Genomic DNA, 27,596 nt, shown 5'->3' with positions numbered 1-27,596 from the left:
TGAGTCACTGAAAGGCACTGTAAACAAAGGTAGCAAAGCTCTGGATCTTGTTTGTTATGTGCATTTTGACGAATGAACACCTCTTCTACTTCACAAACTTTTATTTCTTAATTTATTTACAGTATAATATTTATAATTCCCTTCTTTGTCATCTTTCAAGTATTTTCCTCTCTCCCTATCCTGCAACAAGGCAGATTGTGGTTCAAAGATCAGTAAAACTACTAGTAATATGTACTGACTCGAAACTGAACTGTGAACTTCACATAAACTATGTCTTCAAGAATACATCTTGGGTGAACTACTTCATGTGGAAATTAACTGATGAGTCAACAAGGAATATCGTAGTATAGCTTACTTTGGATTTTTTCAGTTATCTTACAAACTGTTACTGTTGGGACACATCTGTCATTCAGTGATGTCCTACTTATAAAGAAAAAGGTACTACAAATAATGTCCAAGTTTGGTCCCAAAGAACACTGCTGTCCTCTATTCACTAAGGTCAAAATATTGAAAGATGTAAATCTCTGTACCTACGTATCACTGATCTATGTTAAAACAGTGTAACGGATTTTGACACTAGTGAGAATACATTTATCATGACACCAGAGACAAAATGAGTTTTAACATTCCTAAACACAGAGTGACAAAACAGTAAACTCTCACAAAGTGAACGGTCTGAATTCTTTTTAATAAACTGTCACATTCTGAAAACCTTCAAACAATTTCAAAACAAGCTGTATAACTGGTTAGTTGACAATCCATTCTACAGTGTAACAGAATTCTTTGATACCTTTAATGTTGAAATTGACTTTTAAGACTCTGATTTTAAAGCTATATAACTGGTTACTATTAAATGTTAAATTTGTACGTGTATTGTGAATACTGATTTTCAATACTGTGAGTATAACTGTAGTAGACCTACGCTATTACTCTGTGTGGACGGTGACAAATACAGAATCTGAATTGGATACAGTAAGTATAGTTTTGGTCTGTTGGTTCCCCACAGTCCAGCATTCCATATTTCTCTGAAGAGTCTAGTTATTTTACCTGTATCTATTACAGTGGAACCTCACTTAATGACCACCTCCCATAACACATAATTTGCACAATGAGCAAAACAAACTGTAAAAAAATTATTCACTTATCAAGTGATGTTTCGCATAATGAGTGATGACGATTTAGTGTGCTGTCACCAGCCACTCGTGTGTGGCAGGGGAAACATTTAACAATATGAACACCTTTCACTGTCAGCACTGACATATGAACAATGTCTTTAGCACTTACTGCAGAACCGAGCAAGGTGGCGCAGTGGTTAAGCACTGGACTCGCATTCAGGAGGACAACGGTTAAATCCCGCGTCCGGCCATCCTGATTTAGGTTTTCCGTGATTTCCCTAAATCACTCCAGGCAAACGCCAGGATGGTTCTTCTGAAAGGGCACGGCCAACTTCCTTCCCCATCCTTCCCTAATCCGATGAGACCGATGACCTCGCTGTCTGATCTCCTTCCCCAAAAACAACAACAACTTACTGCAGTCTGGGTTTAGTGCTCTTTCTGCTACCATATTGATGCAGCTTGTATCACACATTTTTCTAAACTTGGGTTCACACAGTGTTGTTTTGTATGCAAGTTTTAATAACCTTCACAGAAATGTCCCCAAAGAAAAAGCCACAAGACAGCACCCGTAAAAGAAATAAAATGACCTTTGAAATGAAATGTAAAATCATTGAAAAATGTAAACATGGTGTGAGCATTGGTGATTTCGTATGCACGTACAATTGGTCTACATCAAATATTTGCACTATCCTCAAGAACAAGGACAAGATTAAAGAGATAGATGCTTCAAAGGGAGTGACAAGAGTATCTAAACAATGGTTTCATATTCTGGGCAATGTCAAAAGGTTGTTCCTTATATGGATAAATGAAATGCAATTGCTAGGTGACACTATTAATGAGGACATCATTTGTGAGAAGGCGAGAATTACTTTTGCCGACCTCGTTAAGAAGACGCCAGGATAATCAGTGGCCGAGAGTGGTGCAAGAAGCTTAAGAGAAGAACCTGTAGCCACAGCGTTGTGAGGCACAATGAAGCAGCCAGCTCTAACACAAAGGCAGCAGAGAACTTCATCAGCAACTTCAACATGCTTGTAGATTCTGATGGTTATGTGCTGCAAAAGGTTTATAGTTGTAACGAGATAGGTCTATTCTGGAAAAAGATGCCAAAGTGTACCTTTATAACAGCAGAGGAGAATGCTTTGCCTGGTCACAAGCCAATGAAAGACCACCTCGCACTGCTATTCTGTTCCAAAGCAAGCAGTGATTTGAAAATTAAACTGCCAGTTGATTAGCATTCAGAAACTCCACAAGCCTTCTAGAAATGTACAGTCCAGAAGAGCAGGTTAAGTGGGATGTGGAAGTCCAACAACAAGGCTTGGGTGACACATGATCATTTATTGTGACTGGATCAATGAAGTGCCTCATCCTTAGATGAAGAAATACTTGCTTCTGACGAATCTGCCACTCCGCGTCTCGCTTGTATGAACAATGGTCCTGCCCATTCTCCAGGCCTACAAGATCACCTCCTTAAAGAATTTCAATTCATCAAGATCCAATTTCTGCCTCCTAACACCACTCTGCTACTCCAACCTATGGACCAGCAGATTATATCTAACTTTAAGAAGGTCTACACTAAAGCACTCTTTGAGCACTGCTTTGAATTGACTGAACCCATCTATCTCACTCTCAAAGAGTTTTGGAAATATCACTTCAACATCATTGCCTGCATCAAGATGATCAAAACGGCATAGGAAGTGGTTACACAAAAATAACTTTCACTTCTGGTTGGAAGAAGCTTTGGCCGGAATGCATTGTCAAATGTGACTCTGAGGCATTTGAGTCAGTACCTGTGAAACCTGTAGTCAACGAGATTGTGCCTTTGGCCAAGAGCCTGGGACTAGAAGTGATAAGAAAGATATTGATGAACTTTTGGAAAATCACAGCCAAGAAATGACCACCAAAGAGCTTACAGAATTGCAGTGTTTTTCACAGCAGGAAGTAGCGGAGAGGAGTTCTTCAGAGGAGGAGGTGGTGGTAACAACGAAGCAGCAATTTTCTGGAGCAATAAGAGAAATGCTGAAAGCATGGGAGTAGGTTGCATTTTACCTTGAGAATTATCGCCCCAATAAGGCAGTGGCTACACATGCTACAAATTTATTTGATGATAAAGCTGTGTCACATTTTCACCAAGTGTTAACGCATCAGCAGAAAAAAATGACTATACATAGCATCATAGTAAAAAAGAATTAGTTACGTATCATGAATAATACAATACATACTACTGCAGGTATAATTTTCTTTGAGTAAATGACATGAATAAGTTAAAACTTTTAGTACTTTTTCTGCATGGAATATATTATCGCATTTCATATTAATTTTTATGAGATAAACTGTTTCACTTAAAGTTGTTTCGCACTATGATTAAGAATCTGGAACAAATTATGCTCACTATGGGAGGTTCCACTGTATATCTTGTAACAACACGTAAACAACACTGGGAAAAAAAGCTAACAGGCTGCAAGACATTTTTTGCAATAGTCATTGGTTAAACTGTTTTATATAATAAATTGAGTATCATGTGATGACAAAGAAAGAAAAGAACCATGACTTTCAATAAATAATTATCTTTGTTTTTAAATGCTCATACATATCAATTTGACTGTCAGTTACATGAGTAAGCCCTTGGAAGTTTTTACTATGATTAATTTCTTTCCATAAAAAAATTATATTGACACAGAAGAAAGCACTAAGATCAAAAGGCAAAATAAGGAATACTGACCTTCTCTTTCTTGCTGAAAAATCTACCGAGGGAAGATTTGATGCCTTTCTTCTTCTGGGCAGCAGCAGCAGCTGCAGCTGATGCACTGACAGGTGTAGTACTGGTAGCATTCTTGTGCAGCGAGTCTTGACTGCTGTGACGAGAAGACAGAGGGGAGGGAGGTGTGGAGTAGCCCCCCGGCCTGCTGGACACACACACTCACTACTCTACATCAGCCATCACCACATAAGCAGCCATGTCACCAATATATACAACTGCCAACTCTGGGGCAGTCCTTCCAAAAATACAAAACAAATAAAGGCAGAACAATATCACATTTCATTCTGGTGCCACATTTATTTAAATTTCTTCAGTTATTGCAAATAAAAGCAAAACGCCAGACCACTAGGGAACTGTGGAAACTGATCAAGATGTAATCTCAAATTACCAGAAGAGCAACTGCAATGGAGTTACATCATTACAGAAAATTTTTAAAATTTATTTATAGTTTAATCCAGTGTTTAATGCCTTTGCTACTGCAAGAATGCAAACAAATTTTGATTCCTACATGTGAGCAACCAGTTATAAAGAACTCAGAAGAACATTCTTTCCTCAACATCAGTGTTTAATCCACTTTGTATAAATGTTTTGCCGACATTTTAAATTGTAACAAAATATTTCAGAATCTGCATAAAGCGCTTAAAGTCATTTAAGCATATTGTGACAAAGAATCAGTCCAGGTGGTAATGCAGCAAAAATGCTGCAAGATAATCTGATGAGACGAAATGGGAAAATTCCTAGCATTTCTGCAATTCCAGATTATATTCCAGTCTGAAGAGATAACAAATGTAGTGTGAGAAACATGAGTAGACAGGTTTCCACGAATTACTGCACATTGTTTAGACTTCACGGGTATGGCAAGCATGCACAAAACTAGTGGAAAAGTCACGATACACTCAGCTAAAAGGCAGGAAAAGACTTATGTCCAATAGATATCTGTTGAACACAGAATCAAGAGGCGTCTTATTTTACAAGTAGAGCGACAGCTTTATAATAAATATCCACTAAACACACGAAATCTTCTTTACTTAAATAAAAACCAAAGAAATTACCTAAACATTTGGGCTGAAACTTTCTGGTGCTTTCATTCAAACAGAAAGTATTTTTTAAATGTAAGACAGTTCAAGGGGGAAATTTGAGATTATGGAGCTTCCTAACACACAAATCTCCAGTACAGCCATGGTACATACACAAATAAATTTGTTTATCGAATCAAGATTTGTTTATCGAATCAAGATTTGTTTAAATTGAATCAAGATTTGTTTAAATTGAAGTCCTATTGCAACTGTGAGGACAAGGAAACCAACTGTTTGGACTTCGCATGTGTGCATGCTCCCATAGTCTTTCATTTGGGTCAAGCAAGATAAGAGCCAAATCAACACCTTTTAAAAATAACTAAATAAATTCTTGGCCATTTCAGTTTTAATGTCTGACAATTCAAATATCAGTTCTGATTTAATGGAACAATAAAATAATATAGTGTTAGTGCATTGGAACGTTAGGATAATGTGTAGCAAACAATATGCACCTAACCCACTTTTGCAACAGTGGTGTCCAGATAATCTGCACTGCACATTTCTGTTCTATTTAGAACAAAGGTAAGAGAGAGAAAAACTCTGTGCAAAGATCTTTGATAAAAAAAATCTATTTCACTGCATATTTTCAAGAAGAGAAGTTTTAGGGTTTAACAACCCACTGACACCAAGGTCATTAAACAAAGAGCACAAGCTTGGATTGTTTCAAGGAAGGGGAAGGAAATCAGCTGTGCCCTTTCAAAGAAACCATCCTGGCATTTGCCTGGACAGATTTAGGGAAATCATAGAAAACCCAAATCAGGATGGTCTGTCACAAGTTTGAACCATTGTACTCCTGAATGTGAGTCCAGTGTGCTAACCACTGCACCACCTCACTTGGTACTATAGCATCACAACCAGCATGTAGCATACTCACTGCAATGAGCTTTCAGTAAACTGCTCTATGGCTGCAAGATTGTTTCGATGTCAGAGCTGTGACATAGCTGTGGTGATGGCTCTATCTAGTTTTTCATGCTTCTGAATGCAGAATGAAATCATAGAAACAGTGCAAAAAGTTTCTTTAACTGTAACAATGAAGTAGTCTAAACTACAAAATACAAAGTGATGCAAATGCAAAAGTGATACATGCACAGAGAAAATATTTAGATGTGTGGAAATGGCTATAATTATAAGCATGGTAACTACATTTCAGCAGTGTGTTTATGACAGAAGCCTATTTGTGCAGATATGCTTCAATCATACAGTAGCATGTGATTAAGCAAATGGAAATTTACATTTTCTCATATTCAGTTACTGTAAGGTACGTTTCAAAATCACGACAACAACATCAGATGTCAGCTACCGGCATATTAATGATTCAAGAGAACAGCTATGAGCTTTATTTTAAGTAGCATAGATTCTACTGAGCAAAAATTGGTGAGTTAGTGTCATATTAATTTTTTTTAGCTTTCCTAAGACAGTTTAATAAAAACAGCGATGTAACAAGTCTACTTTTAATTTAAAAATCTTACTCCTCAAACTTGAAAATTATTTCTGCCACAAATAACTTTACAAGGTAACAAAGAAATGCCACAAGTTTAAATTAAAGCTGCAATTCAGTGAGTAAAATGCAAGTAATATGTGTGAAACAAGGATTCAAAAATGAAAATCAGATTAGGAGAAATGAATGTACATACAGTCACTGCATAGTTACAAAGAGGTTCTTAAGAGCCTCCACAAGGAAAATATGATTAGACAGCACTGCATTAAACTAATGTGAAACAAATATCTTCTATATAAATATTTTACAAATTGTAGCTTTTGTTTTGCTAAATAACAGTAAAACAGATTAACTTTTCTTTGCTAAATATCTGTAAAGCAGATACACAACTGATGGCAGTGAATTGCAGCTTTAATATTCCAACATGACTTTCACACTTATTGTTGTTAGTTTCCACAAACTCTCTTAATTTTTAAATGCCTTTCTAACATGTTACCACATTCACCTTATTCCATACTTCTTAAAATATGGTATACATCACAATTTCTATTTCACGTGGAAGAAGCAAGAGATTTATTAAATCTTATGATAAAAACTGAATGCAACTATTCTTTTGACATCTGCTAAGCCAATTGCTTTCAGAAAGGAAAGGAAACTGCTTTCAACAGGAATAGTGAACAAACAATAACATAGAATTTCAAGAAAATTGATTAATATGTTACAATTTATTTACTACTAAATGCAATATGTATAGTTTCTTCACCATATTTCATTAAAGTAAAACATTTTACTGCTTAGTGAGCCACCTAAACTAGTATACATTTTGCCTATCTTTATTTTTTATGGCGTCAGTTGGAAATGTATAAATAAGCTATGGTCCTTGCTATTCAGGATGGTTGAATAGGTACTATTCAGGATAGTCAAACAGATACTTCACCCCTGCATGTAATAGTAGTGTAAATACTTTCCTGTTTGTAACATCAATATTATTAAAAATAAAATACAGTATTTACATATTCTTTACCATGAATGTGTTGAGGTATCAGTACTAAGTGAACAAAACCAATTCAGCTAAAATTATTAGTCTTTAGTTGCACTGTCAATAAAAATCGAACTCACGTGTGTATGGAAATAATCTTACAGACAATCCAATCAATGGGAGTGAAACACACTATCAAAAAGATGAAGACTGAAAAGTAAATATGAAAAGCTGGACTGAACAGTTTACATTTGTGTCAGTTATGTTAAGAATCAAATGCAAATATGGTCTCCTTAGAACGAAAAGGTTTGGAATTCTTGTAAACACTTCCTATTAACTCCAAATGTATACTACTCAGCGGTTTCCAACATCCTGTATCAACAGAAAAGAGCTTCACACTATGAGACATCATTTCATAAGACCCTAAAAACTTTTCTCTGTCAACCCACAGCAATGAAAAATTTACATATGTTAATGAGAACCATAAGAGACCACCTATGAGGCATAATATTTATCATCAGCTTCCTCAATGATTTTAAACCTATGTAACATGAAATATTTAAAGAAGAGAAGTACTTTCATGAGGTAGCCATGAGATTGCACATTTGACAAGACAGATAACTCGAAAAATGTAATTATTATATGAAAAGTAAGCATATGAAAGATCCAAAAATTATTTTTTTTATTAACTCAAACTCGTGACAGAACTAGCATTTAGTACAAAGCTATTACTGTCCCTTACTAAGCCAGTGATTTAACAAGATCAAAAGTATTTATAATTGGCTACTCTAAGAAAGTGTCAATGAAAATTCTAAGTATCAGAAATTTTTTGCACTACTGTATCTCCTTTGATATGAGAGACCAAATACAATTTACAAGAGATGCTACAAAAAAGAACATGCAACTTCTGACACAACAACTAACCTTAGAGCAAGTCCAGGAGATGGCATTGCTACTCCAGAGCCAGTACGCCTGTGACCAAAGAAGGACATCTGTATTGTCAGCACATTAGTTACACTTGTGTGCCTGTATACTGTGTGCAGTCCATATAGGACCGCAGAAAGTTTATTACTCGTGTGGCAGTTGTAGTTCTTTATTTTTCAGGTCAGTGAATTTGTGACTGACTTGTGTAGTAAATCAGGTTCAGGGACTTACCTGCGAAGTTCCTCCTGGCTCTGTGCTAGAGCCTGAGCAACACGTTCAAGGCGCAAAGAGCGAGCTGTCAGAGGGCTTGCTGCACCACTTTCTGCTGATCCTGGGACAGGAACGCCAGTAGTGCTGCCAGCATCATCCTGTGACAGTTCTCCAGCCAGCTGCAACTGTAACAAGTTTTGCACCTTCAGTAATGGAATTTTTAATGAAATTATGCTACCAAGGAGTAATAGAATTACATGCAGAGATAGCTAAAGCAATTATGTAACACCACTGTAGAAGGGTGTTCAAGATAATTTTCAGCTGCCCTTTCTTAGTTGGCACTGACGAAAAATCTCAAGTTATTACAAATTGCCCCTGAATTATTAACAAAAACTACTACGTACACAGTGCTGAAGGTAAATAATAAATGACACAAAAATTTAACATGTTAATAAAAAATCCTTGGAAAAGAGGGCGAGGAAGGATGGCATGGCAAACCACTACTTAACTTGTAACTGAGCACTGAGCAGAGGACTGAACTGATATGCAAATCACAAATTCAACATTGTAACTAAGTTATGATCCCCTTCTGAGCAACAGCATGTGAACTGCTACCACGCTTTTACCAAGAACATGCAGTAGGGTGGAAAACATTATTTCACACATTTGCTCCTCTAGAAGGTGAATGTTACTATTGCAAATTTTACCCAATTTCTCCCCCCTAAATGCCTTTAAAGAATATAAAAATATCAGAGAAGAATCACAGTATGAACATCACTGCCAAACTGTGATAGCAACAGTTTTGTCATTTATTTTTCCTCTGGGAGGGTCATGTATGTTGTGAGATCCACATTCGATGAACCTGCGCTCACAATGGAGCTGGCAGTTGTTTCTGTGGCCAAATGCTTTTTCTGATACCACATTGATACCTCAGTATAAGGAAGCCATGTATGTACTTATTCTACAAACTATATAAAGTCTGTTATGTGGTTTTTTTTGTGGATACTTTACTGTTTGTCTGTTGTGGCATAAATGGGAAACTAATCAGGAATTCGACTGAGCATGCATGTAAAATTGCTTAACTCCCCGTGTGTGTGTGTGTGTGTGTGTGTGTGTGTGTGTGTGTGTGTGTGTTTTTCTATGTACTAGAGCAGTACGTAGCAGTCAATAATCAGCACACAGATCTTATCTAAGTCGGGCTCACATTGTCTCACGCACTAGCACTCTACACACTACATCCGGTCATAATTAATACATGACCATATATGGCTAAAAGCCTTATAGAGAAAAAGTTGACTTCATTCAAAAAGTTGTCCATTTTAGTATGAATATTATTTTGCTCTGTTCTTATATGCCGAAATTAGTGAGAAATGTTCCATCAATATTCTTTTTACATTTTGTTTCATTTCTCTGTATGATGTGCAGCAACAATGTGTTTTCTATCATAATATTTATGACCCAGCAGCCAAACAATAGGCACCAGCTTCTAGTATTATCCCTGAATATCATCTTTTAGTTCTGTAACATTTTTACAGACATTAAAAACAGTCAAAAACCTTAAGTTTTCTGCTCCAACATCAATGTTTCATCACAGTTCAAATTAACACTGTTAGCATTTTGCTACAGATCATACGAGGCATTTGTTGCTCACTGTGAACTAAAGTGTACCAAGGCACACTTGAGAAAATATCTATAACCCACTTGTGATGAATGTTACATTTCTGAAGAAAAACATTGCCTTTGAAAATCTATAACATAACACACAACTCAAAATTGTAATTCAGCACAGCAAGAACACAAAACTAAAGAAAGACTTATATTAGTTCATAGCATCTACAATAAAATACAAGGAGCACATAATCACAGAAGTTTGAATCTGAAAAAGTCTGTAGCTAAAAGTTTTCTTTCCAAAAGCCTGTAGTAGAAAAAAATGAAAAGTTCATGAGTAAGAAAAGAACTACTGGACCAGAAAAATACTATTGAACAAAACATGACAACTTTGCAGCATTGTTCCCTCCTACTTCAGTATAATGACTCCTTTACCTTTGGTGTCTCATTGGTTAAGAGCAGCGGTTTTAATCCTTAGTTACTTCTGTATTTATCAAATTCACTGTCCACAGCAGTTGTTCACAATGAGTTTGTTTTATTTACTTTTCCTTTTATGTGTTTAGGGAACAGTGGTAGGCCAAAATGGTGTACAGACGAACTATATACCAGACTGTTTAAGGAAAAGGATATCATCGTCCACACACATAGAAATATTGAATTAAAGAATGAACAAAAGGCAACTTTGAGCAAAATTAAACTGCTCAGATGTTTCTTCAAAACACTGTATAGTTATTTTGTATTATAAAGACAAATTTCCTTCTGGTTCCAAAAGAGGAAGTCAACATTTTGTGATTGACAAACTGATTGAAACAGCTGAGAGAGAAACTCTTGGGGCACACTTACACATATGCCTCAGTAGAGATGGGCTGCAATTACAGATTTGCTAGTAGGTAATGGCTGCAAGTTTGATCCAGTTAACAAGAAATAAAATTGAAGAGTTAATTGCCTTTAACTGTTTTTTTCCTTTAAGGCAGATGAAAGAAATGTTCACAGAAGGTAAACAAATATGAACATAAAGAAATGTTCCAAATAAAACTAACATAAGATGCAAGTGTTTGTAGACAGGAAGACACAAAGAACAACATAGAGTGCATGTCAATAACATGGGGTTTTATCAGCAGGGAAAGACTGGTGCAAATCTAGATATAGCGCGGTGCAAGTATAGGGAACTTTATAAGAGAGATGTACTGTATATATATATAAAAAAAAGCAGTAGTAGAGTAAGACATGCTTTATTAAATCAAATATTACAATAATAAAACATTACATCTCCTTGGACTACACAATCATTACCAAGGGAACCACCACTTTTACACCATACAAATACATGTTCGGAACTTTCAATCTTACGACAAACACGGCTTCTTAATACTAATGGTTCATCACTTGAAAGGTAACTTCCTCCATATGATGAATTTGACTGATGAACAATGTTGAATGTCTTCCAGGCAATGACATCTCTAGTTGGAAATGAATCCAAAGATGGCTATAAATAGCATGCGCAGGCCGGATGAGGTCATTTGCAGCCGCACGTGCAGCCGCACGATGCCGAGTCGACGTTACGTTAGGAGGAGGAGAGTTAGGCCATCTGTTTTCAAAGTTTGTAAGAGTGTTAATCTATCACCAAAGTCAACCGACGAGGCTTCTATATTTCAAGGAGCGCACAGATGGATGGGCCATGTCTGTACAAGGAACTGGTAATGGTTGGATTACTATAGCATTTGTTTGTAGTAGTGATGCCAAGAAGAGTTCTTTGGATTCATTTCCAACTAGAGATGTCATTGCCTGGAAGACATTCAACATTGTTCATCAGTCAAATTCATCATATGGAGGAAGTTACCTTTCAAGTGATGAACCATTAGTATTAAGAAGCCGTGTTTGTCGTAAGATTGAAAGTTCCGAACATGTATTTGTATGGTGTAAAAGTGGTGGTTCCCTTGGTAATGATTGTGTAGTCCAAGGAGATATAATATTTTATTATTGTAATGTTTGATTTAATAAAGCATGTCTTACTCTACTACTGTTTTTTTTTTTTTTTTTTAATACAGTACACCTCTCTTATAAAGTTCCCTATACTTGCACCCCGCTTCTGTTCGTAGCTCTTGGCAGCGCACCAAGCGCTGCGGCTGGAGGGGAAGTAGGGGAGGGGCGGGTGGGGGGCCGGCCAGCGACACTAGTTTTAACTTGTCGCTGGCCGCGGAGAATCAAGTTCTCGCCGTCTATGACTTTTCCCCCTCATCAATGAGTATTGAGAATTTGAAAATAGCTTCCTTATTTATTGGTTTAATTCGTATAGCATAATGACGACAAACATAAATCAACAAATTTCTAATCAATAGAGGTTAATAATGTGTTAATACAGGATTTCTCAAAAATGTCTATAAATATATACATATAGAAATAATAGAATAAAAAACTAATAAAATACAGTATCTGACCCATAACATTTTCTCAGCACTGGAACTTCAACTCTACCCGAAAAAAAAAAAATTTGAAGCACTCAGAAGGGGAGGAGGAAATGAAATGACATAAGACTTCATGGTTTGGAAGTGTATGTGATGTTATTTCAGTGATTTCAATATCATGTCAAATTTACAAGGAACTTGACATGATGAGTCCACTGATCAGTATGACGTTGCATTTTCCTCTGGCCTGGATGCATGCACTGATTCAGTTGGAAAGGGTGCAGCAGCTGGACACTGTCCCACGTGTAGGCTGCCATTAACACCGCAACACAAATTACTCTGTTGGGAGTGTTGCTGTGGCCAGAAAACGTGGACTGCTGATTACGTACCATTTCGTCATTAGGGTTCCCTCATCACTACCAGTCACAACTTTAAGTTATACACAATAGCTCACCACACCTTGGCACCAGGAGTAACACTGCTGTGCATCTCCCATGCATTGGAAGAATGGGATCTATCCCCAGGTTAGAGCCATGCTTGTCAACGGTCATCTAGGGGAGTGTAAAACTGCAATTCATCACTGAACACAATGCAATGCCATTCATCAGCAATCCACATTTTCTGGCCACAGCAACACTCCCAACAGAGTAATTTGTGTTGTGGTGTTAATGGCAGCCTACACATGGGACAGTGTCCAGCTGCTGCTGACAGTCTCTGATTAATAGTTTGGGATGACACAGAATGCTGCAGGGAGTCCATTACTAGTTCTCAAATGGCTGTTCATATATGAAGGGGTTATGACGTTTCTGGTGCACCAATATGGCAATCTCCCTTGTAGTGGACAGATGTAGCTGACCAGAACCTTGATGGAGAGTATGCGTGTTCTCATGTTTCGATACAGTCAAACATTGGGGCCACTGCCACATCCAAATTCCCCAAATATTTGGATATTGCACGACTTCACCATGGGCCAAGCGGAGACCCACAATTAGGCCTCTTTTGAACACTGTCAGGTGCTAATAATGCTGTCTCAAATGAGTACATGGCCTCTCCATGACCTTCATAGTGATTACCCAACATGTGACACTTTTCGCACCCCTTATCTACCCCACCATACAAGAATATGGGAAACTTCTTGTTTAACACCATGTACATAGACAATATTGTGCACTGGTGCAATTTTGATGTTGCAAAAATAATAAATATATGAATATACAGAAAACTGAGATACAAATGGTGGTTAAGCCTTATGTAATTGCATATAATGCCCTAAAGAACCAGTTATCACTATTTGGGCACAGAAACTGAACATGAAAACAGAAGCCAAAAGGCAGAAAACAATGAAAATATAATGACACACCAACAAATTACTTACTCCTCATGAGGAGGCAAAATCCATTGGAATCACAAAAGTTCCTACATTTTGTGGGTCCCACGTCACTGTGACAATGTGGTGGCAATTCTTATTCTTACCTGGAGAAGACATACTGCAACATTAAATGTAAAACTGGAGCACACTTAAAGGTTCTAGGTGTACTTGCCCTTGAATACAGGGAACCAGAATGGATGCAAAGCTCCTATCAGACAAGCAGGGCTCTTAGGACAGAACATAGGATATTAATAAACTCAGTTAGAAGAAGCCCCTTTGGAATCATAAATTCTATCACTGAGATAAAAAATATTGTTGCACTCACAGAAAGACTAACTTGGCTGATAGACAGATTAAGTACCAACACTCAAAAACAGAGCCACTTTAGGACATGATTATATAATATCAGAACATTTGGATTTTCAAGGTTCCAGTGATTATAAGCACTCCTCAACATTTCACAGTTTTTCAAGAAAATAGGGGAAGGTTATGAGGATAAAAACATGCAACTGTGATCTACATGTACAAACAGCTACCTGTTATAAGAAATGAAGGAGGAAGGGGAACAATTGAAAATCAGCCACAGGTGAGGTTTTAGTGGGGTTCTCATCATTCTCATCACTGTCAATGTGAACGCTGGGACTGAACAATTTCCCCTTATTGGACACATAAAATAGATAACTTTCCAATCAAATGTTAAATGTGTGAATCAATTAAGCTTAAAAAAGAGATTACCACTGAATATTGTAACTGAGTTTTGGGTTTTCATTTCAGATATGCATTCCTCACTTCTCAAATGGAAAGTCAGTTTATTTATTGGGATGACAGTGTGCAACACGATACCAGAACCAAACTACTGTGTGTGTGTGTGTGTGTGAGAGAGAGAGAGAGAGAGAGAGAGAGAGAGAGAGAGATGGGGAGGGGACAGGGGAGGGGTGGGTTAAGTTGATGTGAGTGAATATACCTTTAATTTAACTCATATTAAGAAGTGTATATTTTATGAAGAAGTAGTGTATATTTTATGAAGATTCCGTATGGTGCTCCACTTCTTATGAAATGTGTTATTATTATCAGTGTCTACATAAATTAAATCTACATATATATCTTACAAAACACAAGATTACTGCTTCTTGTAAATAGTAAGTAGATGAAGATGACAAGGCCGATGATATTCTGTAAGAATTTGACAAAGCTCTAAAAAAACTACGGGACAACAAACCAATGGGTATTGATGACATCCCTGCAGAACTAATAAAGAATGCTGGTGACAGCATGAAAATGATGAAGCTTAAACCTATTAGGTCCATCTACACTCCTGGAAATTGAAATAAGAACACCGTGAATTCATTGTCCCAGGAAGGGGAAACTTTATTGACACATTCCTGGGTTCAGATACATCACATGATCACACTGACAGAACCACAGGCACATAGACACAGGCAACAGAGCATGCACAATGTCGGCACTAGTACAGTGTATATCCACCTTTCGCAGCAATGCAGGCTGCTATTCTCCCATGGAGACGATCGTAGAGATGCTGGATGTAGTCCTGTGGAACGACTTGCCATGCCATTTCCACCTGCGCCTCAGTTGGACCAGCGTTCGTGCTGGACGTGCAGACCACGTGAGACGACGCTTCATCCAGTCCCAAACATGCTCAACGGGGGACCGATCTGGAGATCTTGCTGGCCAGGGTAGTTGACTTACACCTTCTAGAGCACGTTGGGTGGCCGGGATACATGCGGACGTGCATTGTCCTGTTGGAACAGCAAGTTCCCTTGCCGGTCTAGGAATGGTAGAACGATGGGTTCGATGACGGTTTGGATGTACCGTGCACTATTCAGTGTCCCCTCGACGATCACCAGTGGTGTACGGCCAGTGTAGGAGATCGCTCCCCACACCATGATGCCGGGTGTTGGCCCTGTGTGCCTCGGTCGTATGCAGTCCTGATTGTGGCGCTCACCTGCACGGCGCCAAACACGCATACGACCATCATTGGCACCAAGGCAGAAGCGACTCTCATCGCTGAAGACGATACGTCTCCATTCGTCCCTCCATTCACGCCTGTCGCGACACCACTGGAGGCGGGCTGCACGATGTTGGGGCGTGAGCGGAAGATGGCCTAACGGTGTGCGGCACCGTAGCCCAGCTTCATGGAGACGGTTGCGAATGGTCCTCGCCGATACCCCAGGAGCAACAGTGTCCCTAATTTGCTGGGAAGTGGTGGTGCGGTCCCCTACGGCACTGCATAGGATCCTACGGTCTTGGCGTGCATCCGTGCGTCGCTGCGGTCCGGTCCCAGGTCGACGGGCACGTGCACCTTCCGCCGACCACTGGCGACAACATCGATGTACTGTGGAGACCTCATGCCCCACATGTTGAGCAATTCGGCGGTACGTCCACCCGGCCTCCCGCATGCCCACTATACGCCCTCGCTCAAAGTCCGTCAACTGCACATACAGTTCACGTCCACGCTGTCGCGGCATGCTACCAGTGTTAAAGACTGCGATGGAGCTCCGTATGCCACGGCAAACTGGCTGATACTGACAGTGGCGGTGCACAAATGCTGCGCAGCTAGCGCCATTCGATGGCCAACACCGCGGTTCCTGGTGTGTCCGCTGTGCCGTGCGTGTGATCATTGCTTGTACAGCCCTCTCGCAGTGTCTGGACAAGTATGGTGGGTCTGACACACCGGTGTCAATGTGTTCTTTTTTCCATTTTCAGGAGTGTATAACAGAGGAGAGATACCAACAAACTTCCAGAAATGCATCATTGTTCCTATATAAAAGGAGGCAGCAGCTAAAAAGTGTGAACAGTAGCAAACTTTAAGCCTAATATGATATGCATCAAAAATTCTCATAAAAATAGTTCCGAAGAGAATTGAAGTGAAAGTGGATTAGGAACAAGAGAGGCGATTCTAGCACTAAGACTCCTTATTGAAAAGCAATTACAGAAAATAAACCAACTAATATTGCCTTTGTAAACCTGGAAAAGGCATTTGATAATGTTATTTGGCAAGACATGTTCAGAGTGCTGAGGAAAAGTGGAATGAAGTACAAAGACATCTGTGTGATACTCAGTTTCTATAAGAATGAGGTGGCAGTGATTAGGAAATGTCACCAGGAACAAGAATCAAATACTAGAAAAGGGGTAAGACAAGGGTGTGCTCTCTCTCCTCTTATATTCAATGCTAACATCCAGGGAGCTATAGACCAAGTGTGAGAAACTACAGAGGTGGGGAAGATAGACATGCTACATTATGCATATGATACTGCTATTAGTCACGGAGATAAAAGATCTAGAGGAAGTCGTCAGAACAATGGAAAGGATTTTCTACAATCAGTGTGGAATGAGAATAAATAAGAAAAAACTAAAGTGATGGTATGCCGTACAGAAGCAGAATATGAACCTCTGAGAATGAGAATTGGAAGAGAGGAGATTGAAGTGATAGAGGAATTTACCTACCTGGGAAGCAAAATCACAATGGATGGTAAAAGCCAGAAAGAAGTTGTGAGCAGAATACAACAGGCCAAAAATGCAGTTAATCGGAGGAGGAACTTACTCACCAGCAAGCACATCAGTCTGAAAATAAGGAAACGTATCAAGAAAGCTTTTGTTTGGAATGTTGCCCTATACGGATGTGAAACTTGGACAATGGGAAGAGAAGGGAGAAGATGGCTAAAGGCCCTGGAGATGTGGTGCTATTGAAGGATGATGAAGATCAGCTGGAGAGACAAAGTAACAAATGAAGAGGTGCTTAGAAGAGTACAGGAAACCAGATCTCTGTGGAGGTACATCCAAACAAGAAGAGACAAACCTGTAGGGCACATCCTAAGATACATCATCACTGGAACAATAGCAGAAGGAGCTATTGAGGGAAGGAACTGGCAGGGGCAAGAATGATATCATACATACAAGAGATTATGAATGATGTTGGATGAAAAATATATGTGGAAATGAAGAGGAAGGCAGACAGAAGAGATGAATGGCAGTCTGCTGCAAACCAACCGTAGGGTTGATTCCACCCAGATTTAATTAATCAAAGCACAACTATCTAATTTTTCATATTCTCTAGTTCCCTCTCAGTTGTTTTTGTTGTTGCTCATGTTACTGTTGCTGCTGTTGTTACTGTTGCTGTTGTTGTTACTGTTTCTGCTGTTTGCTAGCATATCCCGTTAAGAATTAGACAGCGTAGTTCTTCGTATGTCCCACAAAAGTTGCATCGGTCATCAGCAATTTTTCATCAAAAATTTACTGTGTGCCAACATTTCAATGAACATTTCTCAAAATTCACTTTTCTGGCAGTTACTGGGAGCCAACACTCTCCAAAAGCATCATTAAATTATTTAAAAAAAAACTTATTCCGTTGCGTAGAGAGGCGCCTCTTAAAATGCATAGAATTCTTGAACCTTCAGTTCAAATTAAATTCGATTCCTTAATATTTCATTTCAGAACTTCACAACTTTCTATTTCTGTTAATGCCACATGCTGTAAAATTGGAGGTTGTGTACTAATAAAAATGAAATGAACAACAATAATAGTGAGTAACTTGCAGGTCATAAAGTCTAACTACTTAGAAAATTTACATAGCCACCTCTGAACACAAACATTTACCTTCGAGGTACACTGACGAAAATGGAAAGTGTTACATCATATACACCTTGACTGAAGACTACCACACTCTTGCTCCAGTATTTCCATGTCTGTGGGATATGCTGATTAAAATTTAATCCTTATCTGATCTTATTTTCAGTAAAGAAATAAAGCTATTCACACAGATGAAGAATAGTGTGAGCGCATGATGGCTACTGGGAGTGTCTATAACAATACTGAACCTTTTCAGGTGGTGCATGCCCAGATAATGTGCATAAGCAGCTTATACTCATCTTTTCAGCTTTGAGGAAGGTTGAGTCATTGACACTGGGGACATGGAGAAGCTTATCAACAGGTCACACAGACAGTCAGCTATAGTGCAATGCAGCAGAATGAGTATTGACAAGATACTCAGGACAATAGCATGGCAACAAGAGTTCATACAGGTCCTTCCAGCAGGACTACACCACAAGAACACCACAGGGTCATTTGACTCTGATTAGTAGGGAGATGATGACGGCTGAATTCTCAGTAGAGGTTACATGCAGAGCACCACCACAAAATATAGGGAACAGCTTATTGGAAGCTGGGTTGTAATCTCAAGCTGCCATGTGCCATTTACTGCTGACTCTGTACCACAGGCAACAGAAACTTGCATAGTGTAAAGCCAGAGTCACCTTGGACACTGAATGGAATTCTGCAGTTTTAAGCGACAAATTTCACTTCTGTTTGTGGTGGTCAGGCTGACACTGACACGTCTGTAGATAATCTGATGAAAAGTCACAGGATGCAACAAATCTTGTTACCTGTACCTCTCCAGATCTTGGAATCATGGTGTGGGGAGCTATTTGATATAATAAGAGGACTGATTTGGTTACTGTTGAAGGGAGCACGAATACTTACTAGTCTGTGCAAGAACAGTAAACCCTGCTGTCATAGCCTTCATGACCAGTGTACCATATAGTATAGTCCAGCAAAATAATGTAAGGCTGCAGTTCACATCATAAACACCATGAAGAATGTACAGATCCATGACCAGCCTGCCAGGTCCCCTAATAGGTCACCAACAGTGCATGCCTGAATGTAATGAGAAGATGTATACTTTCACATTAGCCTCTGGCCAGTAGTCTTCATGAACTAACACAGCATGTGCTTCAAGTATGGCAAGATCATCATTGAGATGACATTTGGAGGCTGTTTCCTTCCATGTCACACCAAATAAGAATGTGGACTCATTCCATTGTTGTCACACTGATATTATCGTTGTTGTTGTTGTTGTTGATGATGATGATGATGATGATGATGATGATGATGATAATGATGACAGACATTGGTTCCAAATGGGATTTAAGTTTAATAACTTATTACCCATTATGTGATGAACATCTCCACAAAGTCAGGTTAGTATCAGAACCAGTGCTTCATGATATAATATATTCCATTTTCATCAAAGTATTTCAGTTAATTTAGTAAGTGATTAAAGACATCTTAAATCAATATCTGGATATAATTAAACCACTTTAGTTATTAATCTAACAGAATTACCATTTCATAAGTCCTGTACAAATGCTAAATAGTATTTCCTCTCTTCACTCAAATTGCAGCAACAGTTTAAAAATTAACATAAATCCTTTTTTCCCTTCTTCACTGTATCAGCTACATTGTGGTGAAACCATATGATTGTTCTGAAATTCACTGAACTCTGCCATTTGTTACTGGTATTGTTAGCCCAGTTGTCATATGTAATTTGACTGTGTTCATTATTTGCATTATGAAATTCATATATTTTGCAGAGTATAAAGTTCATATTATCTTACATCCATTTGATCAGTTATAATAATATCACCATACAAATAGTCAGCCCAGTAACATTATCACTGCAATTTCTGAGTCAGAACAAAATTGTAGTTTTGCTCATGTGTGGAAATTAATTTCCATTTTTTTGTAGCTGCAGTTCAGATCATAACACACTATCAATTTCAGGCTGCAACCTTTATTACTGCCAACAATCTGAACTCCTCCACTTTCTACAAAATGTACAAAAAACAGAATGTAAACAGATAGAATATAATTTCTAGATTTTATATTCATGTACAATACAATAGAACAGGAAATGATTTCCTTACACAAATTTTTTAAGAAAGCCTCCACTAAGATAACTGATTGTGCTTAATACAAAATATTACCTGTCATCAGCCACCATATTAATTTCTCTTTAATCTGCATAATAGGATCATTCTCCAAAATGTTGTCAATCCAATGTCTTGCCCAATGCACCACCTCTATTGGTGACAGTTAATGTAAAAGGTACTGACTCTCTGTTAAATTTCTGTTGCTTTTAATGAACATGCCCAAGATATTAAAACTATACCAAATAAAACTGCTAAATCTTCACTATAAAATTCAGCAGCCAATTTATTCTCATATCAGAACACTGATCTTTGGACAGACTAAACCAAACTCACTTTGGCTTGCTGTAAGAGTGCTGCATTTACAGTAAGCACCAAGTGAATTCTTTACCATAAACTAGTGAGAAATTGAAAAAAAATTGTTTTAGAGACATCATACTTTCATGGGAAGGTGATATAAAGCAGTAATATAGCAAGTGAAAGTGTATTGTCATCCTGTGTATGGAGTAGGAACCATTTACTGAGCACGAAAATACGGAGGCCAATAACTACTGTATATGATATATTGGAAGGTCCAGGTTGGAATATCAGCAATATTAGGGAAATGACAGATTGCTACTCATCATAAGGATAACAAGCTGAGTGGCAGACAGGCACAATGAAAAAAAGAGTGTCACACATTTAGCTTAAGAAAACACATACACACAGACAGACATATTCACATCCCGGTCTGAGCTGCTGGAGACAGCAGTTATGTGCACAAGAGATGTGCTTGCTTTTGTGGATGTGTATATGTTCTTTTCTGCAGAAGACTTTTGCCAAAAGCTGAATGTGTAACAGTCTTTTCATTGTGCCTGTCTACAACTCAAGAAGTCATCTTTATGGTGAGTAACACTCTATCATTTTGCTACTGTTATTTATAAACTGGAAAGATAGTTTTTTGTTTTGAATACTGAACTGGTATAACAAAAAATATATATATATCCTGCATGAAAACTATTGAATAATTGTTCAGCACAATAATATGAGGTGTCAGCTGTGCATGAATCTGGGTGCTAGTGAGCTAACAAAGGTGCAAATATTTGTTTTTCCAGTTCATGATGGCAGTTACATACACGTTCATGCATAGACCATCAGGTGAGATGAGCAGTCGCTGCAGATTATATTATGACATTAAGCACAAATCAAGACAAATGTTGCATCCAGAGGGTCTGCCCAGTTCCATCTCTCAACTCATTGTCACATAGTACACCTCAGGCAGTGTTACTAAAGATGCAACTGGAGAGATGAATGGCACAAAGCTGACTTAAGTTATGACAGTAGTCAACGTATCTGCATCAGTGATGGTAGTTTATAAGTATAGTATCAATCAATAGGACAACCACAAGTCTGGGAATCGTGTGGCTTGGGTAGTCCACATTGGCCAATCACTACTTATGTATGTTGAAGAGGTACCTAAGAGTGCAGTGTACATCCAGATTATCATCCAGCTCATTTGTTGGCATTACTAAAAGATACAAATTATGACCTCTTCCTGCACAAAATTTGTTCCTGGGTATACTTCTTCACTGTCAAACATGCTTTCCACTATTTTTGGTAACTAACTCCTGAATATGAGATAGATCTGGTGATGAATGAGACTTTGCAACAACAGGTAAGAATAGTGTGAAACACTATCTTCTAAGATGGCATCTAATACCTTTATGATCAGTTTATGCCAATTGCAGAGCTAAATTTTAGCTACAGAATGTTACATACGTGATACTGATATGCAAGACAAATTGTCCATGGGGGGACAATCCTGCAGTTATAATCATACAGACTGTACGACCTGTACAATCCAAGAATAAAACTTTATTTAAGTGGAGTGCTTGTTTCAGGGTACTTATTTTTCTTTTTTCACTAGTTGATTAATCCACTCATTCATGATTGAATAACTCTGTAGTACGAAAGAGGACACTCTAGACAGTACAACATGTTTTCGTTGTACAAATAATTTCCTTGTCACTCACTCTGTTATATAAGGTCTTGTAAGAATGTTTTAACAAAAATTAATACTGCATTTCTTCACTTTTGAGTCATGTGAATGCTGTTTTTTCCCCTGTATGCTGCTGTTAACAACATTCCAATTCTAATGTTAATCACTGATCATGACAGTCTAAACAATGAATTCTACTGAATTGTGATGATAAAGCCTTCAACAGTCACATAACTCAAATAAGCACAAAACAACTTGTTTTTTTTTCAGGAATGTTGTAGTAAATTTGATAATTTCAATGTTCCTATGACTCACTAATTTAGAGGTCAGTAAAGTGTCTTTGCTTGGGGACAATGAGACACACGTGTAATTCTAGGAGACCAGTTATGTGAACTGTCTTAAAATAACATGTTTAATAATTGCCAACACAAGTTTTGAAGCACAGTTTCAGTGTTCAAGCTTCAGCACACTACTGAGAGAATTTCACTGCTCCAACAGTGTGACAGAATTAGATGAAAGTGAATAGTGTGACAATTTTTTGTGTATATTGGAATATAGTTTTCTCAAGTATTTGACATTCACAGTACTAGCACACATTCCAATGTTGTTCACTCATGAGCAACATCACCCCAACAATGAAGCTGGGCTTCCAAATGTACTTTAATGATTATGAAACAACGGTACTTTTGAGATGATTACTGTCATTCCCCATGAAACATTACATTTATCAGCTAGTTGCACTAAGTGTGATACAAGAAATTTTATTTTCTGTAATCAGGAATCACTAGTGTCCAAAATATGTTAAAAGTAGTTGTTAACCATAGAGCACTAAAGAAGGGAAAATGTTACACTGTTACTAAACCATTGTAAAGTGTACTACTACACATTTTATTCAGAGGAAGTCATAACTAATAGATTATGCATTAATAAATTACAATTATTAGACCTCCAGTGGAATGTTATGTACCAAATTAAGTACAAAATGTCCTGTTTTATACACTACTGCATTCGTAAATTTTGTGCGAGTTTAGTGATATAGTGTCACTGCACCTAACCGATTGCAGTACCTAATTTGTGCTACATTGGCCCATTAAAATAGTATATGAAAACACTGTATCTTATTAGGTGTGCCATATAGTCTTCTACTGAGGATCAGTATGCCTCAAATAGCATTCAGACAGGCAATAACTACTGAGTAAGGTGGTACATTGCACTTGCATCTGGGAGGATGGCGGTTCAAACCCGTGTCTGGCCATCCTGATTTGGGTTTTCTGTGATTTCCCTAAACTGCTTCTGGCAAATGCTGGGATGATTCCTCTGAAAGGGCATAGCTGACTTCCCTCCCCATCCTTCCCTAATCTGATGGGACTTATGTCCTCGCTGTTTGGTCCCCTAACCCACATCCATCAACCAACCAACAAACAGGCAGGTGCCTGTACACCTAATTTCACATTGTTGAGTACAATGCATTTCATACTATGTTACTTTATACCCTAACTAGGAGCACACATTTCCTCCTCAACTGATTTAACTGTAACTGACTCACTCTCTGGATGTAAAATAAGAACCTCATTATGTAGAATTTCGTGTCATACAGAAAGAACAAGAGGACATAAACAGAAAATATACTGGAAAACACACACAGCAACAGATCTCTACTAAATTCTTTCGTGTGTACATTAGCAGCAAATGGAATTGGTCCTGTCATATCCTAGATCTGCTAAAAGATTTCATTCTGCAACTTTTGTTTTGTTGGAAACTGCATCATCCACACAGAAGGATGATGTCAGAGATTTCACTTCAGATATTTCCAATTTCCATGCATTGTTGTCTTGCAGCATCACCTTTTGGTGTAATGAGTACCTGTCAAAAATAATTGCTCAAAAGAGAGTTATACACATTATGAGAGGTGTTTATCTATGAGACACTGGTAGGAATCTGTTCTTACAATGACATCTCATTGAATATTTCAGCAATGAAAACTGCTCCCTCTTCAAAGCAAATAGTACATACCATGACCACAATATGATGTCACAATAGGACTTACATAGCAACCAACGAATTTCACCGCTATGCAGAAAGAAGTAAATCGTCCAGACATGAAAATTTTCAATGTTCTGCCTACAGACGTTAAACGTCTTGCTCTTGAAAAACCAAAATTTGAGAGCAAGATGAAAGAATACCCATTGCAAATTAAATAATACAAATAAATTAATTAAGTTTTGTAGCATAAATGTGTGGGCATGTGTGTAGTTTTATCTGTAACTCATGATGTCTCATTAGAGCAAGAATAAATATAAATAATTTTTTGTTGTAAAAGATATCACATACATTTTCATGTATTAAGGTACATCAGTGTGTGTGTGTGTAAATATTAATTCTTATGTCTCTTTGCATTTCGGCCCTCTTTTTTGATGTGAGTACTATCATGAATCTGCCCACAGTTGTAAATTTAATAAAATAACTCATAATCGTATATTTTGTAAAAACACCAGCTTATATCCTTATCCTAGCAACGCTAATGCCACTGGAACCAGCAGATCTCATAATAAAGCAAATAAATGAATCACAGCTCAAGGTACTCAACTCAACCACAACTGAGACAGCTCTACTGTGTAACTGTTTGTCTTTTAGATGACCCACTCTTGGTGAAAGTCTATACAACAGCTATAAATGGAAATTATTCTTTCCTCATGCTTATTTTTATTGTTTCTTCCTAATCTCCTCTATGTTGATGGACACAACACTTCCCATTTCCTGTCAAGTATCATGAGAGACATTCTGGCCTGAGCTGCCAGAGTTGGTGGTCATGTGTGTATGAGGTGTGCTTGCTTGTGTGAATGAATGGTGTGTGTTCTCTTTTTCTGATGAAGGCTGTGGCTGAAAGCTTATGTGTAAGTGTCTTTTAAGTGTGCCTGTTTACAACTTAACATGTCATCTTTACGGTAAGTAGCAATCTATCTTTTCTTACCTAAACTATTGATAAGAAGACATATTTTCACAATAATTCTTGGCATACAGAACAGGATAACAACCTTTAGTGACACACTCTGTCTAATTTTATTGAGAAACGCATGTCTACTATGGTTCTCCACAAAAAAGTATTTCAAGAGAGAAATATATATTTCTGGACACACGTTTCTATTCCCATTATCCGTTCAATGCATACATAAATGTTTGTCCATGTACACCTGTGTGTGGCCATTGGAGAACAGTAATCTCTTATTACAGATGCTTGCCCGTCACCCACGTGAGGAAATGTGTGGACTCAAGATGTCTAAAACGTTAAATGCATGGAAAATGGCCAGCAACTCATTGAAAAGCTGCACAGGTTCTCGCACAACTGGCATTCAGTTTAAAATATGGTAAGTAATCACAAATATTTGTTGTAGGATGAAAGTCTCATAGAATTGTTTAACTCACAACATATTTGCTATGGACTGTGCTATTTATTACAATTAAATAATATAATAAATAGTTCTGTCGATGGCAAGTATGATGTACCTTTCAATTTTTTTTTTTTTTTTTTTTTGTGTGTGTGTGTGTGAGGAATGTGAATAGCCACCTACTTATTTACTGGTAATTACAATACAGTTTACAAACACAAAATATACTGTTACTATAGTAAGGAGCATAGTTTACTTCACTCTCCACACAGCTGGTCAACAATTCAATGTCTACATTAACTTTTTTACTCCTTTCTTCATCCTTTAGGATAAGTGCTTAATTTCCTTCCCTGTCTTTGATCCAAATTGACATTCTGTATCACAACCAGGAAAAAGTATTTTAAATACTGATCTAACACAGAATTTTGTTTTGAAGCCTATATTTACAACTTTACACATTCATCAGTAAACTATAGTGAATGTAATTAAATTTATAAGGTTATGAGGTATTTTGACCAGTGCTACCAGTGTGATCAATTATAAGCAAGAGTGTATTTTTCTTAAAGATTATTGAATAAAAACCCACCAAAATAACATCTCACCTGATTTCAAGTTGCAGCCACATTAACTGAACCACAGAGAACAGCAGCTATTACATGCACCACTTCCCTAACTTAAATTTAACAGAAAGAGACAGTGCAAGAGGTCTCATGCAACAGGATGTGCCCTTACGAACCTGACTAGCAGGCAGTGACTCAGAAAGTTGGCCCGGGCTGAGGGTGGAGGCATACTGATGCAGGTGGGCCGGAGACATAGAGGCAGGGGCCTAGAAAAACACACACCAAGTCACCGCAACACCAGGTGCCACACTCGTACGCAGTAACTGTGGTAATAACAGTAGAGTGAATCCAGAAAACACAGTAAGTGAAACAACATACAAGATTGACAAGCTACAGTATAAGCTATAATTTTCAGTTAGGATTCAAAAGTGGGTTAGCAGTGCTTCTCTCGTGCATTGAGAAATAGATTTGCCAAACAGTTCAGATCTACTATAAATACACAGCATTGAAAAAGAAAGAAGTGTTACACAGATAATAAAAATAGTCAATAGGTTTTGAGAGACCAAAGATTTATTTTACACAACATGCAAAGGCAGTTATCTTACAATTACAGTAGTACAGCAGGAATACCACAGCCATTTGAAAATAGGAGCACACAAAACTGAACCATATACACAAAATACAACTATTAAATGAACACAGTTTCCATAAATTTTAAATATGATAGCTTTTAAATTACCTCTTATGTTCTTTACAAGCAGTTGCTTATATCATCATCGTAACAAACCTATCTGCATGTAAAAACTAGTGGATATAATCAAACAAATCCTCAAAAACTTCAGTATCTCTTAGGATATTTATATTCTGGCATGTTCACAAACAGAATAGGCAAACATGACATTCCTGGTAACAAAAGGTTTGCACATGTAAATCCTCAAGATATGGTGTGTGTTGTCATCTAAAATTTCAAGTATTAAGAACAATACTCCACCAGCCCTGTCTGCTTGAAATTTCCTGGCAGATTAAAACTATGTGTAGGACCGAGACTCGAACTCAGGACCTTTGCCT

The 27,596-nt window shown here is 37.8% G+C and overlaps 1 protein-coding gene across 1 annotated transcript in view; it reads right to left on the bottom strand.

The window, feature by feature from the left end:
* LOC126183371 (liprin-alpha-1) overlaps positions 1-27,596 on the bottom strand; it is a 1,187,054-nt gene that overhangs the window by 75,257 nt on the left and 1,084,201 nt on the right. The window contains exons 18-20 of the mRNA XM_049925301.1: positions 26,705-26,794; positions 8,522-8,685; positions 3,835-4,015 (exon numbers count right to left, since the gene is read on the bottom strand). Coding sequence (XP_049781258.1) covers positions 3,835-4,015; positions 8,522-8,685; positions 26,705-26,794 — 435 coding nt within the window. The remainder of the gene's footprint in view (positions 1-3,834; positions 4,016-8,521; positions 8,686-26,704; positions 26,795-27,596) is intronic.

Source organism: Schistocerca cancellata, chromosome 4 (assembly GCF_023864275.1).
Source record: "Schistocerca cancellata isolate TAMUIC-IGC-003103 chromosome 4, iqSchCanc2.1, whole genome shotgun sequence".
Taxonomy (NCBI): Eukaryota; Metazoa; Arthropoda; class Insecta; order Orthoptera; family Acrididae; genus Schistocerca; species Schistocerca cancellata.
This window is presented reverse-complemented; position numbering and strand designations above follow the sequence as displayed.